The sequence below is a fragment of the Symphalangus syndactylus genome, chromosome 17, assembly GCF_028878055.3.
Source record: "Symphalangus syndactylus isolate Jambi chromosome 17, NHGRI_mSymSyn1-v2.1_pri, whole genome shotgun sequence".
Taxonomy (NCBI): Eukaryota; Metazoa; Chordata; class Mammalia; order Primates; family Hylobatidae; genus Symphalangus; species Symphalangus syndactylus.
In genome coordinates, this window is record NC_072439.2 from 59,638,372 (window position 1) to 59,657,557 (window position 19,186).

The window sequence follows — 19,186 nt, forward strand, 5'->3', positions numbered from 1 at the left end:
ATTTAGCAAACAAAATACAGGATACCCGGTAAAATTTGGATTTCAGATAAACAACAAATAATTTTTTTAGTATAGACCTGCTCTAAATATTGCATAAGTGTTCTGTATCTGACAACCCTCTCAATGTGGCAAATTTTTTTATAGTAGAATAGAGGCCTGTCTGTTTTCAGATATATTTTTAAAGTCTACATCCAGTTTTAATTCCTTTTCTTCATACAGTTTTAATATTTTCTTGCCTCAAGGTAGCTGAACATGATATGTTGCCATTAGGGGATTCTTATTCTTTTCTATACTAAGGTTGAACAATAATCCACTGATGCTGACACATAGTCTACAATGAGAGTCATGATTAAAAATATAGTCAGTGGCTATAGGCAAATATTTCTACAGTAGTAGTCAAATGAAAAAAATAAAGTGGATTATTTGTAAGCTTTTAGGATACTTTGTTAATGTATTTAATCATGTAAATGGCTTAGTCAACTTCATACACTATAATATATATATTGGATAATGGTGGCCTTGGATTTTGTGTTTATGGATGTCCATCCTTATCTACCACTCCAGATTTTTACAGCCATCTTCTACATGAACATGGATGTAATCATACTCTCACAATTCATGTACTACAGGTTAAAGAATCAGAAGAACAAAATGTAAGATTGGTAATAGTTCATTCCAATACTTCTATTTGTAATAGAACATTTTCTCATTTAAAAACCAATAGAGCATTTTTGAGTTATTTTTAATGAGTAAGGCATATTTTGATAAGACATAACATTTCTCTCAACCACTCAAGTGAGTCCTTTGAGAATTTTTAGATGTGGCATATTTAGATTCCATGTTATTACCTTTGTTTTTCAATTGGTCGGTGTCATTGGACACATTAACACATCTGTGTTATTGGAAAATAAACAGAAATGATTAGTCAGAAAAAGGAAAGAGAGATTGGCAGGAATAGTCAAATGCTTTTAGAGGTTTCTGCAGGTGGTAAGCAGTACCACTTTTCTCTTGTGGCTAATCTAAAAACATATCCTCCACAAGATAGTAGCCACAAGTAGTTTTTAAGTGCTTACCATTTGTCAGTCCTGCTGTAACTTATTTAATCTTCATATCGCCCATTGGGACAGACACTATTTTAATGTTCAGAGGCTGGCGCAGAATAGGCCTGAAATATAGATTTGCTGAATAACTGAATACTATTATTTTTATTTTTGCTTTGATTGCTGTGTTTTTAAATGACTGTTTCTTCACGTGTGTATTTATAAGCCAGCCCAACAATGAAATTTACTTTTATCTATTTACCTATGAGAGTGGCTCCATTTTTCTCCTTGGGATGGGTGGAGCATATTTTTTTCTACTGCCCCCTGGTGGTTGTAACTATTGCAAGGGTGGGAACAGCTACTCAAATCTGCAAATCAAATACAAATCCTACTGGATACTAGAGTGAGGAAGGCAGGAAGATAACCCCCAGTTGCGTACCAGGCATGGTGAAAGACCTTTTATATGTGCTCCTTGAACTCGCTTATTTTCCATGGCAAACTCCTTTATACAATTGAGGAAATTGAGGCATCAACAAACTGGACTGAGGTCGCATAGCCAGCTGGTAGAGGGATTAGATTTCAAAATCAACCTAAGGTGATATGAGGTATGTATCAAGCTGATTTACAGTGTAATTGGTATCATGTGAATCATAAGCTCTATAAGAACAGGGACTGTCTCAGTCTTCTTCCAGACTGAGTACATAGCCGACATTCAGCAAATAGTGGTGGAATGAATGAATTGTAAAATATATGGAAATCTCCAGTAAAGCATTTGGTACTTAAAGGGCACCCAATCAGTTCCCTCCCCTGTGTCACCCCCTACCCCCACCAAACCTACACTTTAAGTGTATTAAATAAATAATGGCACCAAGAACTAAAATAAAGGAACCATTTGGTAAAAGGTCACTAAGATAAGGGATATATATATATATATATATGTATATATATATATATATATATATACATATATATATATATATAAATAGTCACCACCGTAACTAGTTTAATCTATCTGGAACTAATCCTGAATTTCTGTGGCAAACAGTCTAAAACAGTATGACAGTCCAGATTTCTTCAATTTACTCCCTCAGGGCTAAATTGAGCAACTCACACAGTTTATGAGGTTTCTGGAACAGAGTTTTGCTTAGCTGCAATATCTTCTGTGGGCAAAGTAGACTGAATTTGGAATGCTGTTAAACTTAGGGTCAATGCAGAGTTCAAAAAAAATTAAGTTTCACCAAGGAACATGTGCTCAATGGGCTATCCAACCTGGAATGTTGAGGGATAAAGTGAATCCTTCAAATACAAAATGTGTCTGAAGGTAATTTTTTATTGAAGTCTATTGTCTTAACATGTGGTTGTAATATATGAGAAGCCATGAGCCCTACCTTTGCAGTTATAACTCTACAAATGTTTTAAAATAAATGCTTCATCAGTTTTTATGTTAAACAAGTGGGAATGATTTAGCCAGAATGTTGCAGTCAGATATCTGTGTGTCTGATATCTGCTGATGCTAACCCTAGTACAGATGCAACATAACTAAGAAATTAAAAACGGAATATAGAGGTTAAAGCTGCATGGACCTACCCTGCCCCTACTAACCCATGGTAGATGATTGTCTGGTTTATAAGGAAACATGTTTTCTACTTAAACATAGGTTTTTGTATGTTTGTTAGCTTGTGGTTTTTGATTTTGTCTTTCACTTTTACTAAAATTCTGCATCTCAGTATTTCCTAGCTTCCTGAATAAGAGGGTTCAATTTGACCCCACTCCTGGAAGTTCTCAAGCTTTTATCATTAACTGATAGAGTAAGAACATAGCCAGCCACTGCCCGTGGAGAATGAGTCACTCTGCTCTGTATAGTTAAAAGTTATGGATCAGGTGCTTTTTGATTTTTTCCTCAGAGAGCTTTCCAAAATGTACCCTTGACCTGGCACTGCTGATTTAAACTTTGAGTCATCTAGATGCAGATTTAGGAGATAAGATCCATAAGATGTAATGATTTAATTTACAGTCTCTTGGAGTAGGAGCATAAATTATTTAGTTTTGCATTCTTGGTTGCTAAGAATGTAGGCATTTAGTAAGAGTTTGTCGATTAAATGACTGCTCTTCCATATCTCTGGAAACCTGCTTGGCATGTTCCAGTGGTGCCTGGGTTTTTTCATAGTCTCTTTGCTTTTTATCTGTCTTAAGCTCAGGGCTTTTTGCTTCCTCTCTCCTTCTCTCAGAGCCCTGAATCACGCTCCCTGTTGCTGCCTTTAATTTCTGTTGGCTACTGTTGCTACTGACACCACTTTTAATCTCCTCTGATCCTATTCTGTGCTATCGTCCTACTTCATTTCTGCAGTGTTCTTCTTTCTTGTCTGCTGTTCCCTCCCAAGGCCTGTCAGCACTAGGATGGATGCATTGAGCTTGTAAATGTGTAGCTGTGCAATTAAAGTAGCACTTTCCTTTCCTACAATTGATCCAGCCAATCACAACCGTCCATCAGGTGCTTTCTGTGGTTATCCTATTCTCAGATGCACTTAGTGATTTTGAGTTCTAACTCAACAGCATATTTTTTTCTGGATGACGCTTGTTGTGTAACCATTCTGAAAACTCAAGTAGTCTGGAGATTAAATACCAGATAAGTGGTATTTAGCTGCAGTAAATATGTATGCCATTGGACATCATTTTGGAAGCTTGTGGCAGTTGTTCACCATTGCCCTCATTGTTTTTAAGCACTAGGGGGTAGAAGCCTGCAGAATTTATATGTGACTTGGGTGCCAGTGTGCATTATGCTGTCAGTGGCAATACCAAGTCTATTTTTGATGAAGAATCAACATGAGACTTCAACAGAAGCAAAAAAGGTCATCTTTATTTGAAAAGCCCATCAACTCTTTGTTTTAGATCCATTTTTTGGTCACTTTAGAAATATTTTTGCAGAATTTTTTGTTGTTGTTAATTTTATAACCTACACAAAAATATTGTAGAAGTGCTGTGGTTAGTCCAGGAAGTATTTTATTTCAAAAATGAAATGACAGAATGCCAGGGCTCAATCCCCACTCCTCTCCATGTTCTCCCAATAAAAAATAAAAGAAAGAATTTTTATTAACTTTTAGAAAAACTTCTAAGAAACTTCATTCCTTTGGGATTTCGTAGGTAATGTGCTTTAATGTATTAGAATTGACTGGGGCTCAGTAAGATCCTGAAAATCCAGAAAGCACCTTCTTTCCTTTTGGGATGCAGGCTGATGGGCAGAAAGGCTTGACCCAGACTGAGGAGACCAATTCTTCTGGTGAACCTGCCCACTTGGCCCATCTACAGGCAGGTACTCAGAGAAAGAGTTCTGTGGGGTTGAACCAGAAATCCAGATGGAAACCCCATAGATACACTTACGCTGAAGTTATTTTTTCCAAATCTTAATTGCCATTATTCAAAACAACTTAGCATATCCACATGCATGAATAAATGATGTTATTACTTGATTAGGGAATACCACCCATCCTAGAAAGATGATTAATACTCACTGGCCTCCAAAATAACAAGGCTACAGAGAATAAATACTTCCACCATAGTTTTGTCCAATGACCCTCCATTTCCCTTAAAATATTTAGATTCTAATGTATGTTTAGATTGATCCATAAAACTATCACTCTTTTTATGTTACTGCTTTTAGGATGCAGTTGGCATAGTTGAAATGTTAGGCTTTATTTGTGGCTATGTATTTTGTGTATTCTACTTGGGATCTTGATTTCCCCAACTATATAGAAATGTAAGTACATTATTTGCTCTGTTTGTTCTGATGAATCAAAAGTGTTTCTTATGACTTTGTGTCTACCTTTGGAAGAGATCTTGGAATTCTGAGTAGTGCTTTTGGGACCAACAATATGGAAGTCAAAGTCACAAGAATCGATTCTTGATCAATTTTTTGTTTGTTTGTTAAGCTCCTTCAAGTTTAGGCAGCAGAATTTAGATCAGCTGGAATTGTTGTCTAAATCTGTTTTCCTGGGTTTGCATATTAATGGCAGTGTAATGAAGTCACAATAAATTATACAAAGCATTTGGCATGGATGTTTGTGGTTGTGTTCAACTTGTGAAAAAGTCATGATTCCCTTGCACTTTGCAACTAATATACTTCATTGTGGCAACCTAGAAGGGACCCAACGTGTACATGTGTACTTTATCTCTCTGAATTTTCAACCACCTATGGTTTATTCGAATTTCCAATAGTGTATTCTTTTATTTACCACAGGTCCTGGAAACTAAAAACTCTAACTGAATTTCTGAATGTGTAATGGGAGTAAAAGAGTAATTTTCTCTAATTCATTCATTTGAGTTTCCATCTGGTCAAAATAGTCTCACATGTTTGTCAATATTTTGAAATGAAGTATTGCAAAAGGTAACATGTAGAAGAATAAGTAATCCAGTCATTAACAAGGGAGTACACTACAGACATCGAATAAAGAAGCTTCATGCAAGCAGTACTTTTTTCAGGGGAGAATATTATAGTCTCTCCCTTAGAATTGCCTTAAAAATGAGCCCAAGAGGCAGCTTCACAGTAGATTAGCATTTACTAACTCCCAATCTAGTACTGAGCTGCATGATTAAAAGGATACTAATTGTTATCATTATCACATAGATAATATTTTAAATGTTTAAATCTTAGTACTTTTGAATCTTAAGAGAAATGGATAAGGGAAAAAATTTATAGAATTAACTATAAATATTTAATATGTCTGTACATCAAATATAGGTGTAAAACCAAAACATACAAAATAGATAGGAAGCATATATGGCAAAGAACAAAATGTTACTAAGAATTTCCATAAACCAAAAGGAAAAAACAGTCCTATATAAAAATTTACATAGGACTCAAAAATGGATAATTAAAAAAAGAAGAAATGGCAGTGGCTCATGCCTGTAATCCTAGCATTTTGGGAGGCCGAGGCAGGTGGATTGCCTGAGCTCAGGAGTTCAAGACCAGCCTGGGCAACACAGTGAAACCCCAACTCTATTAAAATACAAAAAAAAAAAAAAAAATTAGGCGGGCGTGGCGGCATGTGCCTGTAGTCCCAGCTACTTGGCAGGCTGAGGCAGGAGAATTGATTGAATCCGGGAGGTGGGGGTGGCAGTGAGCCGAGATTGTGCCACTGCACTCCAACATAGGCAACAGAGCAAGACTTTCTCTCTTAAAAAAAAAAAAAATGAAAAATAACAAACATGAAAGTTAATTTAACTTCTCTAAGAATTAAATAAATGTGAAATAAAATAACAACTTTTTCGTCTATAAATTAGCAAATATAAAGAAAATATAGGAATCACAGCTGATAAGAATAGAGTTTGTTTGCACATACATACACTGCTGAGTAGATGTTTCAAAGTCTTTCGGGAAGACATTTTGACAGTTTGTGTCAACACCCTTAAAAGTATGAATTTCACATCTAGATATCAATTCTATGGAAATTACCAGAAAGATGGAAAAATATGTATGTACTGAGGAATTTGTAAAAATGCCATCTATAAGATTCGGGACAACTCAAATGCTGAATACAGTGGAATATTCTGAAGCAATTTAAAAATGTTGATAAATAATTTTTAATGACATGCAAAAATTATAATATATAATACGGGAGAAAAGGATATAACAAAATATTATGTATACTGTGTATATTCATGTACCTTGCATAAAAAGAAAGAAATGAATCAGAATATTTTCTGACTATTGAGATTATGGGTGGTATTATTTTAGCCTTCATGTTTTCCACATCTTCCAACATTTGTACAAGAAACTTCTTTTTTTTTACAATCAGAAGATATTTATGATAATGAAATACAATTTAAAACTTGGGTGATTTGTGAAGCTGTGTATTGTATAGTGAAGAGAAAATAACAACTACTGTCATCCTTGCTTCTGTTGTTAGTTCTGAAGAAGATCTACTGAAGGAACTTCATTTCTGCTGTTTGCCTTGGCCATGATTGGGAACTTCACGTATGGACTAGGTGTGGTTTTAAAGGCACCAGCTGGTAAGTGTCACAAGAGTACTTACTTTGTGCATCATCTTCCTTGGCTTATTGTAAGTTTTGGAATCTTATTCCTTAACTTTTTTGTGTCTTTTGCCGTCAGAGAATAAACATGTATAGATACTTAATATATCGCCCAAAAAGTGTGTGTGTGTGTGTGTATATATATACACACATACATATACACATATACATATATATACACATATATATCTTCTAAGAAGTGTAAATAGCTAATGCGATAGCCATTTCATTATTATATTTGTAATATTCGTTTATAAGGAAAGTCTTCTCTTTCCCAAAGTCTCCTAGATTATTATTATTCTAGCAAGGGATCAAATTCAGGTGAAGATTTCTTGGTTTCTTTGGTTCTTCTGATAAAAAAAAAAAAGTGGGGCCAAGATTAGAAGCATTGAAATTAACACATCTTAGATATTAAATTTTATTAAAATTATAATAGCAGATATTAAGAAAAAACCATAGCTTCTCTGAAAATCTCTACAGAGAACACTTTGAATTAATAAATGGCAACTGATGCCTTGCCTTTTGTTGATAAAAGTAAGTCTCATGAATTAATAGTTTATGGTAAATAAAACGTTTAGAATGATTGGTGAATGAATTTAATGAAAATTGGCAATAATATTTAAAACTACATTTATCATTTGTATGTAGGAAACAAATATGAGAGTGCTATTGGTTCTCAGTATCTAAACTTACTTGTGATGATTAATACTGTCAACTTGATTGCATTCATCCTGGGTGTGTCTGTGAGGGTGTTGCCAAAAGAGATTAACGTTTGATTCAGTGGGCTGTGAAAGGCAGACCCACCATTAATCTGGGTGGGCACCATCTAATCACCTGCCAGTGCAGCTAGAATATGATGTAGCAGGACAAGCTGCAGACAAAACCCCTCAGACACCAAGTTAAAGAAGGAAGCGGTTTATTTGGCCGGGAGCATTGGCAAGACTCCTGTCTCAAGAGCCAAGCTCTCTGAGTGAGCAATTCCTGTCCGTTTTAAGGGATCACAACTCTAAGGGGGTCTGCTTGAGAGGGTTGTGATCGATTGAGCAAGCGGGGGGTATGTGACTAGGGGCTGCATGCACCCATAATTAGATTGGAACAGAACAGGACAGGGATTTTCATAGTGCTTTTCTATACAATGTATGTAATCTATAGATAAGATAACCGATTAGGTCAGGGGTCGATCTTCAACTACCAGGCCCAGGACGCGGTGCCAGGCTGTCTGCTTGTGGATTTCATTTCTGCCTTTTAGTTTTTACTTCTTCTCTCTTTGGAGGCAGAAATTGGGCATAAGACAATATGAGGGGTGGTCTGCTCCCTTATTCCCCACTTTGAGAATCTCACTCGATAGTGGGAGTTCTCATTTTCATTCTCACTACCCATGTCTTCTTGCAAGACAGATCGATAGTGATTCATATAGTACACCTGTGCTGAAGCATTTTGGTGAACTAAGGTAGCAATGAAGCTTTTTATCATTTGAAGAAGTACAGATAGCAAACAAGGGAGCAGTAAGCAGGTTCCTATTACTATTACAACTCATATTATAAGAGTTTTAAATCCTCCTAGTGCTGGGAACCATTTTCCAAACATGGCCCCAGGATCAAATCTATGCCACACTTGCACGGGCACATGTGTTAGTTTTTTCATATCTCTAACTATGTCTTCAACTACTTGCCCTTGATCATCTATGTGTAGACAGCAATTAGTAAGGTTAAATTTCCCACAGACCCCTCCTTCAGCTGCTAGCAAGTAGTCAAGAGCCAATCCATTTTGATAGATAGCATTTCTCATCTGAGTTTCTTGCTGGGCCAGAATAGTCAAGGCTCTGCCAGTTTTATTAGTGATTATTTCTAAGACAGCTTGTAACCATATGATTTGGTTGATCTTGTAAATTGGGGTCCAGTATCCCCATGAGCCGTCTTGTGCCCAAGTAGCAGGCCCATAATATTGTATGATTCTCTTGGGGGGGCCATTCATCATCTTTCCAATTTCCTATAGCTATGCTTCTCTTTTCACGGGAAGCATAGACAGGGAAGCCCAGGAGTTCGCCTGTTTTTATGGGCAGTAGGAAGAAAGATGGTTTAATAGTGCCAATAACACAATTACCTGCCCACTCGTCAGGTAATTTGGCGTAAGGTCTATGCCCACTTATCTGGTATAGTCCAGTGGGGGCTGTCCAGTCCTGGTGGGACTCCGGGTGGGTCCACACGGTTTGCAACTTTGGGAATTTACTAAATGGATTCCTCTCTGTGTGATTTGAACTCCACCAAGTGACAGTGTTTGTGGTACCATTATACAGTTTCTGTCCCAGACATCCTACAGGGTAAGTCATCCTACAGGGTTAGTGAATTCTTTTCCTTCTCTAGCTATGCAATATTGTCCAATAATTGGGGCTTTTAGGACCCAGAAATTATCAAGGTGATTCTTTTGAGCTGGAAATTCATTAGGAACTGGATCTGTAGGTACTAATTCTTGGGCTTCCCATGACCATTGATCTCCCATTACAGTTCCTCCACATGCATAACATGAAGTGACGCTGAGAGACTGGGCTACATGCTCGGCTAATTGCAAAAACAAATTTCTTGTTTTTCCTGGAATTTCTGGTACTGACACATTTAGTTCATCATAGAAAGTTTGAAACACTGGCTCAGGAGAGCGTTTGTAAACTTCTCCTCGAACCAAGATATTTACTCGAGGATCCAGTCCAGCCCCATCGACTCCTAAGGTCACACACTCCCCTTTTTTCCAGCGAGGATCAAGGGGATTGGTTATTACTAGCTCTAAGGGGTTACATTGTCCCTTAGTACAGGAAGGGCCATTTTTTCCTTTCTGAAAGTGGACTGGATCCTTTTCATTTTTTATCCAAGTGGCCCAGATGACACAAGACCAGTATCCACATTCATTTCCACACAGTCCTAATTCATAACAAATGTACTTATATTTGGTCATATACCCTTTTTCCCAACTAAAAGAGCCGCATCCCCTTCCTAACTTATTGCTATTAATGACAGCACAGGCATCACATTCCAAGATTATGTGTTTGGGCACCTCTTTTTCTTCTGTGCTGGCTAATACTTCACTTGTATCATTTAGGAGTCCTCACCAGTCTTCAGTCCTTAATCTCATTTCAAAAAATGTGGACATGGGAGGCTCAGAGGGGTCATAACACACATCTGGTCGGTCGTTTCCTCGGCTACATACCTTGTACTGAATGTCATTATATAAACTTGTTCCTTTTAAAGTTCCTAAGCATTCACAGTAACTATAGAACAGAAAGATTGTTTTAACTTGTTGCCCTACCTCAGTAACCTGATGTATACACTGAGAGCAGTCCTCCCTGCGGGGAAAATCAGTGGGAGTTTTTACTATACAAGTCCAAATTATAAGGAAAATGAGTCCCATGATGATTTTCCTCATGCTTCGGCTGTGCGTAGACCAGTCAGCTTCTGGGTGTGACTGGAGCAGGGCTTGTCATCCTCCTCAGAGTCACTTTGCAGGGGTTGTCCGGGCTCGGTTTTGCCTCCCAGGTTTCAGCGGCTGCAGGTTTCACACAGCTGTGGTGGATCCAGGCTGGGATTCCTTCTACCATTACAGCCATGGGGGTGGTCAGGTCTGAAGTCCTTTCCACCGTGGCTGCAAAGGGCCTACGTTCCAGTTCTTGATCCACACTCAATCACCCAGAGAGAAAGGGTGAACTGGGGAGAATAAGCTGATGGGACACCTCTCATTTACCCATTGAGATTGTTTGTGTAATTTTTCCTAAAGCCTGTAGCTGTCGCTGTAATTCAATTTCACCTAACTTTCAGGGAGTGCCTGGAAGCTCCCGTAGTATAGGAGGAGGCCTATGATACAGTATTTCATAAGGGGAGTATCCTGTTTTCTTAGAAGGGGTGCATCGAATTTTAAACAATACCATAGGAAAGGCCTGTATCCACTTTAATCCTGTTTCCTGACATAGTTTCCCTAAACTATTTTTGATAGTCTGATTCATTCGCTCCACCTTTCTGGAACTCTGGGTCGGTAGGTGGCATGTAGCTTCCAAGTGATTCCTAATGCCTCTGCTGTCTTCTGTACCAAGTCAGCCACAAACGCTGGCCCGTTATCTGAGCCGATTCATAAGGGCAGTCCAAACCTAGGAATAAGATCTCGGAGAAGCACGTGGGTTACCTCGTAGGCCTTTTCAGTTCGTGTTGGATAAGCCTCCACCCACCCAGAGTAAGTACACACAAGAACCAGCAAATACTTGTTACCTCCACATTTTGGCATTTCTGTGAAATCCACCTGAAGATCCTCCAAAGGAGCCACTCCCTAAGCTTGTATGCCAGGCGGAACAGTGGGGCCTTGCGTCGCATTGTGCTGTTGGCAAGTAACACACCGTTGTGCTACTGCTTTGGCAAGGGCTGGCAAGTGTGAGATGTAGAAGTACCGGCCTAACAATTTTTCAAGTGACTCTTGTCCTAGATGAGTGGTTTCGTGCATGGCCAATACGATTGTGGCTCCCAGCAACTGTGGCACAGCTACCCTCCCATCTGGCAGTCTGATCCATCCTCCTTTTATTACTTGCCCCCCTTCTGTGTGGATGAAGTCTTTTTCTTCCTTAGAATAGGTAGGTACCAGGTCAGGTGTTTGAGGGAGTAAGGGGGCTGCTACCAGTGCCTGGTAAGGGGTAGATGCTGCTTTTCAAGCTTCTGAATCAGCTCGAGAGTTTCCTAAGGCCATTGAGATGGAGGCTCACTGGTGTCCCCTGCAGTGCATGACTGCCACTTTCTGAGGTTTCCACACTGCCTATAATAATTGTAGAATTTCTTGTGATATTTTATGTCCTTTCTCCCAGAGTTTAACAGGCCCTTTTCCTTATATAATGCTCCATGCACTTGGAGGGTTAGAAAGGCATGTCGAGAGTCAGTATAGATGTTTACAGTCTTACCTTCACTGAGTTCTAGAGCCTGAGTTAAAGCAATGAGCTCAGCCTTCTGGGCTGAAGTGCCCTGTGGCAACGGTTTGGCTTCAATGACAACATCCAAAGTTACAACTGCATATCCTGCACATCTTTCTCCTTGTGGGTTGATGAAGCTGCTCCCGTCCATGTATAACTTCCAGCCTACTGATGCCCATGGCTGGTCCAGAAGGTCAGGTCTGCTAGAATAGACTGAGTCCAACACCTCTACACAGTTATGCTTGACTGGGCTCTCTGATACTGGGAGCAGGGTGGCGGGATTTAGGGTGTTACAGACTTCAATAGTTATGCGGGGATTTTCACATAGCAAGCTTTGGTACTTGGTTAATCTAGCATTTGTTAGCCAATGATGTCCTCTGATATTCATCAAAGTTACCACAGCATGGGGGCCCTTATATTCAGGTTTTTCCCAAGGGTTAGTTTATCTGCTTCTTGTGCTAACAGGGCTGTTGCTGCCAGGGACCTTAGACATGGTGGCCAGCCTTTGGAAACCCCATCTAATTGTTTTGAGAGATAGAGGGCCCCACAGTCTGGGTTAAAACTCCAACTGCCATTTTTTCTCTTTCTAACACATAGAGTGTAAAGGGCTTTGTCACATCTGGTAGTCCTAGGGCTGGGGCCAACATAAGTTTTTCCTTTAACTTACAGAAGGCTTGTTGTTGTAGAGGCCCCCATTCAAAAGGCTCCCAGTCGCCCCCCTTTGTAACCCCGTACAAAGGTTTGGCTAGTACTGCAAAGTTTTGAATCCATAATCTGCAAAACCCCACAGCTCCTAGGAATTCCCTTACTCGCCTTCTGGTTCTAGGTTGCTGTATTCATCACTCCAGTAGGCTGCAGACGACCTGCTTTCTTTCTGACCCCAGGCTGCGCTCCCCTTTCCGAATAGTGAATCCCAGGTAGCGTACCTGCTGTCTGCAGATGTGAGCTTTCTTCTTGGACACCTTATACCCACAGTCCTCCAGGTGCCAAAGCAGGGCATCCCTCCCTTTTGCACACCCGACTGCCGTGGAATGTCCCAGCAGAAGGTCGTCCACGTACGGGAGCAAGATGCAGCCTAGGTGTTTAGCAGGAAACTTTTGCAGGTCTCGAGCCAGGGCCTCCCCAAAGATAGTAGGGGAGTTCTTGAACCCTTGGGGAAGCCGAGTCCAAGTGTACTGAGTAGTGACACCTGACTCCAGATCTTCCCACTGAAAGGCAAACAGCTTCTGGCTCTCAGGAGCTAGTCTGATGGTAAAGAAGGCATCTTTTAAGTCCAGACAGGTAAACCAGCAGTCCTCAGCCGGCAGCAGCCCTGACAATCTGTAAGGGTTAGGAACTGTTGGGTGGAGAGTCACTGTAGCTTGGTTAACCAGGCACAAGTCCTGTACTGGGCGGTAGTCCTTTGTCCCCGGCTTATGGACAGGCAGGAAGGGATCGTTCCACGGAGCCTGACAAGGAACTATAATTCCATAGGCTTTCAAGCACCTGAGATGAACCTGGATTCCTTCGAGAGCTTCTCTGGGAACCAGATAACGCTTTTGTCTAATTGGTTGGGCCCCAGGCTTAACTTCTGTCAGTACAGGGGCTTGGTTGACTGCCAGTCCCGGAGGATTATCCTCTGCCCATACTCGGGGCATCACTTAGCTAGAGCTGGTTTTATCTCTTGGCCTGGCTCGGTTAGAAAAAGTCTCCATTCTTCTTCCCGGGGGACTGGAAGGGCCATGATAACTCCTGTTCCCGGTAACTTTAGCTGTAAAGAGCCCTGTTTTGTAAAAGAGATGGTGGCTTTCAACTTGCTAAGCAAGTGTCTTCCCAGCAAGGGCAAGGGATAGTCAGGCATGTACAAGAACTGGTGAACTATCTCACGTCCCCTCACCGAGCAGGTCTGTTGTAGACAGAAAGCCTGCTTAGTGGAAACTCCTGTTGCTCCGATTATATCAATGGTTTTCTTGGATAAGGGGGTGACCAAGGTGGTCACTACCGAATGTTCAGCACCAGTATCGACCAAAAACTTAATGTTCTTGTCCCCAATTGTAATCCTGACCATGGGCTTCTTGGAGGCGCTTGAGCTCAGTCCCCTTCAGTCCAATAGCCCTTCAGCCAGATTGAACAAAGCTCCCTCGTCTTTATCTGAGGCCTTTTGTTCCAAATCACCTTGCTTTTCCTTCAGTTGGGGACACTTATCTTTCCAATGTCGTATTTCCTTGCAATAGGCGCATTGGTTATGTTGCAAGTGTTGGCGATTAGACTGGGTATTCTTCCTGGAACCCCCCTTTCCCTCTCCTTCCGGGGGAATTCCCCTAATGGCCATGGCCAGTAAGTTGGCGTTTCGCCTAGCCTGGCGTTCACCTTCCTTATGGCTTTCTCTGCGGCTTGTTGCATCTCTATTCATAAACCCTTGATCGGCTATTTCCAGTAACTGTGAGGTACTCATACCCGCAAACCCAGCCTGTTTCTGAAATTTTCTCCTGATATCTTCTGCGCTTTGATTAACTAAGGCCATGTTAATCATGCGCTGATTTTCAGGGTTATCTGGATCAAAAGGAGTGTACATACGGTAAGCCTCACACAGACTTCCATAGAATTGCACTGGACTCTCTTCTTTTCCTTGGTTGACCTCAGAGACCTTATTTACATTTGTAGCCTTTTGAGCCCCTTTCTTTAGACCTTCTATTAATGCCTCACGGTACCGTCTTAGCCTCTCCATGTCTGGTCCCTCATTCGGGTCCCACTAGGGGTCTGTTCCTGGCAGCTGCATTCTTATATATTCTTGGGGGTTTTGCTAATTGGCTGAGACGTGCTCCTATAGCCACTTAGTTGCCACCTGGAGCACCTTTTGCCTTTCATCTGTATTAAAGAGGTACATGAATAGCTGGTGGCAATCAGCCCAAGTAGGATTATGAGTCTGTATAATAGTTTGGAGCAAGTCAATTAAAGCTTGAGGCTTTTCAGTGTAAGATGCAGTATTATTTTTCCAATTGAGGAGGTCAGCAGAGGTGAAAGGTTGATACACAAAGGCATGCCTTTCCATCATGTGTCCATCCTCATCTACCCCAGTATATCACTGCTCTCTCAAGGGCATTTGGATTCCAGTCTTGGGCCATAAGTGAGCTGCCAACAGAGGAGTTTCTCCTGCTGCTTCACTTCCTCTTTTGCCTGCTCTGGGTGGTCTAGGGGTGTGGTTATCTGGTGGAGGTGTAGGTGCTATGGGCTCAGGGGTGAGGAGCCCTTCCTCTCGACAAGGAGCGGGTACTGCTGGTACAAATTCCTGCCATGATTCTTCTGGTATTGGGTCGGACAGAACTTTTGGTGCTGACTTCCCTCAGTGGGTGGAGCGAGAACCTTCCTTAACTAATTGTCCCTTTGCTACTAGTACTGCTGCTACCTATCCTCTTAACCACTGTGGGGGGTCCAAAACTAGCTGTAACCAAGTGTCTATGTATGGGAACTGGTCTGGGTACCCTGGCTTACAGGATACCTTGTGCCATACCTTTGAGATAAGGGACCTGTCCAGGCTTCCTTCTGATGGCCAACCCATCTCTAATGCTGGCCAGTCTATGTCACACAAAGTTCTAAGTTTTCCCAGTGTCATGGTGACTCCATAGTCTCCCTTAAATCCCTTTTTGAAAATTTTCAACATAGTTCCCAGTGGGATGGGCTTACTTTGTGCCTGACCCATGTTTCCTCGAGACAAAACACCACACTCACACCACATGCACACCACAAAACGAAGAATGGGTAAAAAGGACACACACACACTTTTACAGTTTGCACCAAACCAGAATCAAAACCAAAATCAGAGTATCAAGAAATCCAAGCCAGGTCAAAACCAAAACCAAAGTATCAAGCAATCCAAGTCAAGTCAAAAACAAAAACCAAAGTGCCAGTACAGGCACGCCGTGGGTGATCAGGCAATGCTTCCACTCAAATGGAGTGGGCAAGTTCCAAAGACTAGTCTTACCAAGTTTCAGACGTCTGGACTCCAACTGCCAGTTCCTTCCTGGGGTTCAGTCACTGCATTGATCCTCCATGGGGGCCTGCCACACACTGCTCTGGTGAGGCATTCCACTGGGGCAATTGCCTACCCGGGAGCGCTCTCAGTATCTGCATCACTCAAGCTGGCTGGAGTCCCCCACAGGGATGCTCCACAGGGCAGGCCTAAGCCACCTAAGGGGCTGCCTTGACCGTCCATTAATCACCTCGCTTCTTGGTCAGGGAACCTAGAAATGTAGCAGGACAAGCTGCAGACAAAACCCCTCGACACCAAGTTAAAGAAGGAAGCGGTTTATTTGGCCGGGAGCGTTGGCAAGACTCCTGTCTCAAGAGCCAAGCTCTCCGAGTGAGCAATTTCTATCCCTTTTACGGCTCACAACTCTAAGAGGGTCCACTTGAGAGGGTCGTGATCGATTGAGCAAGCAGGGGGTACCTGACTGGGGGGTGCATGCACTGGTAGTTAGATTGGAACAGAACGGGACAGGGATTTTCACAGTGCTTTACTATACAATGTCTGTAATCTATAGGTAACATAACTGATTAGGTCAGGGGTTGATCTTTAACTACCAGACCCAGGGTGTGGTGCTGGGCTGTCTGCTTGTGGATTTCATTTGTGCCTTTTAGTTTTTACTTCTTTCTTTGGAGGCAGAAATTGGGCATAAGACAATATGAGGGGTGGTCTCCTCCCTTAATAAAGCAGGGAGAAAAATGTGAAAAGGAGAGACTGACCTAGCCTCCCAGCCTACATCCTTCTTCTGTGCTGGATGCTTCCTGCCCTCGAACATCGGACTCCAAGTTCTTCAGTTCTGGAACTTGGACTGGCTTCCTTGCTCCTCAGCTTGCAGACAGCCCGTTGGGGTACCTTGTGATCATGTGAGTTAATACTTAGTAAACTCCCCTTTATAGATACATACTATACATATATAATATATAATTTTTTAATATTTTTCATATATATTTATATATGAAATATAAATTAAAATATATATTCATATATCCTATATTTTTCATATATTATATATATATATATATCCTATTAGTTCTGTCCCTCTAGAGAACCCTGACTAATACAGTACTAAAATTTATCATAGTTATATAGTTAAATAGAAATATCTCTGTGTTCTTTTGCTCATTGGTACTTTGAGTTTCAAGAAACATACAGGTATATATTTATGATAGGCTTGATAAAATTGGCATAAGCTGTCAGTCTGATTGCAAAGTGAGGAATCCAAGGTTTATTTTATGGATTGTCAAAATGTCAAATAATCACTGAAGAATTCTTGGCATGAATTTTACTTTTATTTTTTGGTCTCGGCCATTAAAGAAAATGAAAATGGTCCCTTGCACTTTAGCAGCTCTTTATGATTTTTAGTACTTTGTGACAAATCACTAATGAGTTCACCAAAGATGTTTTTGAGAAGCAGAAAAATAAGAGCCTCATTTAAAATAGAATACTTTGAGGCAGATAGTTAGGAATACACTGAGTGAGCAACAAGGTCTGGATGATTCCTGAGCACCTGTGCTCAGCGGGGAGTCCCAGAAGAGAACAAAGGGGAAATCTTGAGTCATCTCTCCTTCTTCAACCTTCTAGTAAGATGGGAATGAGGGGAAGGCGAGCATGAATGGAAGAAAGGGGCTTCTTGCCATTGAGAGACTAGCAGAGAAAAATTGTGGTTAGGTGATAGTGTTGTTTCCATTTCTTTCAAAGCCCGACTTCACCACCACGCAATATATTCATGTAACACAATTACCCCTTAAATTTATACAAATAATAATAATAATAAAACAAATTGGCAGAGTAGGGTAGATTTATGATCTTTTCACTGAACAACCCAAAATTCTGTTTTTATTTTAACTTGATCATATGAATGCTTAATCTTCTGCTCCAGATATGGAGCACATGGGAGGACATTGTCCTCTAACTGACCTTTCCCAAAATCAAATCCCTTCTAAAAGCTGTAACCTAAAACCCAGAATCACTGGCCTTAAAGAAGTTTTCCCAAGAGAATTAGACCATTCCTTTTTCATTTCTAAATGTATGTGCCTCATGCATGCATTCAGGAAGTGTGGTATCCTTGGCCTCAAGTCTCCCTGAATTTTAGGATACGTGTATAAGCAATAATCTCTCTGTTCCAACTTGATTGGAGCCTGAATCCAATCTCTCCTGAAATTAGTTTCAAATTCAAATTCAATTAAAAACAGATGTTTCCAAGTAGAATGAAAAAAGTCTATAAAGAAAAGGCAGGCTCACTGCCTTGAGAATTGGTTGAATTCTTTAGGTATTTATAATCATAAGGAAGAGAGAAATCAGAGTTGTTCTGGAGAGTTAGCTCTTCCTTTCACACTGAGCCATCCAAGTGCTCAGAAACAGTGTCTTTTAAGGAGGTGTGTTCTGATTTGCCAGGCTAGACTTTTCTACCTGAGCCACTTTCTGATTTATTCCAGGTCAGGACAAATTTGAATCTTGGGTTAGGCACTTAATAATTCTTATTGCTGAGAATTAATTTCTACATACAGCAGAAGGGACACATAAAAAATAACTTATTTTCTAGAAGTACTGGCATATCAGGGATTTTTGCACAGAAAGTTTCATTTAGCACATTTTTAAAAACTCCTTCTAAAGTTAGCCTAATGGCAATTCAGAAAACATTAGTGAGTTTTGGAAGGTTTTTTTTCCCCCATTGAAATCAAAACCCCATTAAGGAATGCGTGGTTGGAAGAGGGAGAAGAAAGCTTACTTGTAGACAAATAGTACCCATGAACTTTAATGCATTAAAATGGATTCATAAGTTTTTCAAAGATGAGAAACATGTGTCCAATTATTGTGAGATTCACCACTCCTTACAAGTTCAGAGCAGACAATCCTCATCTCCTTGTCTTAAAGTGCATAGGTCTATTTTCAGAATAATTTTTAACATTAAGTCTGGGCCACCATTTGATTTTTAATCTCCTCTTGTATCCCTGGAATCTTGCATTCCTGGTGTACTTCATCTTTTTTGTGTGTAGTAATATCCTTCAGAAATCTTTGATGCATCAGTGAATTAAAAGAAAAAAAATGAGATGTAAGTGCTTGCTCTATTTGTCATTTTTAATACGTTTTGAACTACTTGATTTATGATTAAGCATTTCTTGGGAGAGGAGAATGTTTAAGGTGGTATTTTGAGCTCCATTTAAAGCAATTTAGTTGTCATCA

At 40.5% G+C, this 19,186-nt stretch overlaps 1 protein-coding gene across 2 annotated transcripts in view; it reads left to right on the top strand.

Annotated features, from left to right (window-relative positions):
- The window catches only part of LOC134732922 (putative uncharacterized protein SLC66A1L), a 59,166-nt gene that overhangs the window by 29,033 nt on the left and 10,947 nt on the right, over window positions 1-19,186 (top strand). The window contains exon 4 of one of the 2 annotated variants that reach the window (XM_063620313.1): window positions 565-653. The exons of the other annotated variant lie outside the window; for it this stretch is intronic. Coding sequence (XP_063476383.1) covers window positions 565-653 — 89 coding nt within the window. The remainder of the gene's footprint in view (window positions 1-564; window positions 654-19,186) is intronic. 2 annotated transcript variants of the gene reach the window in all.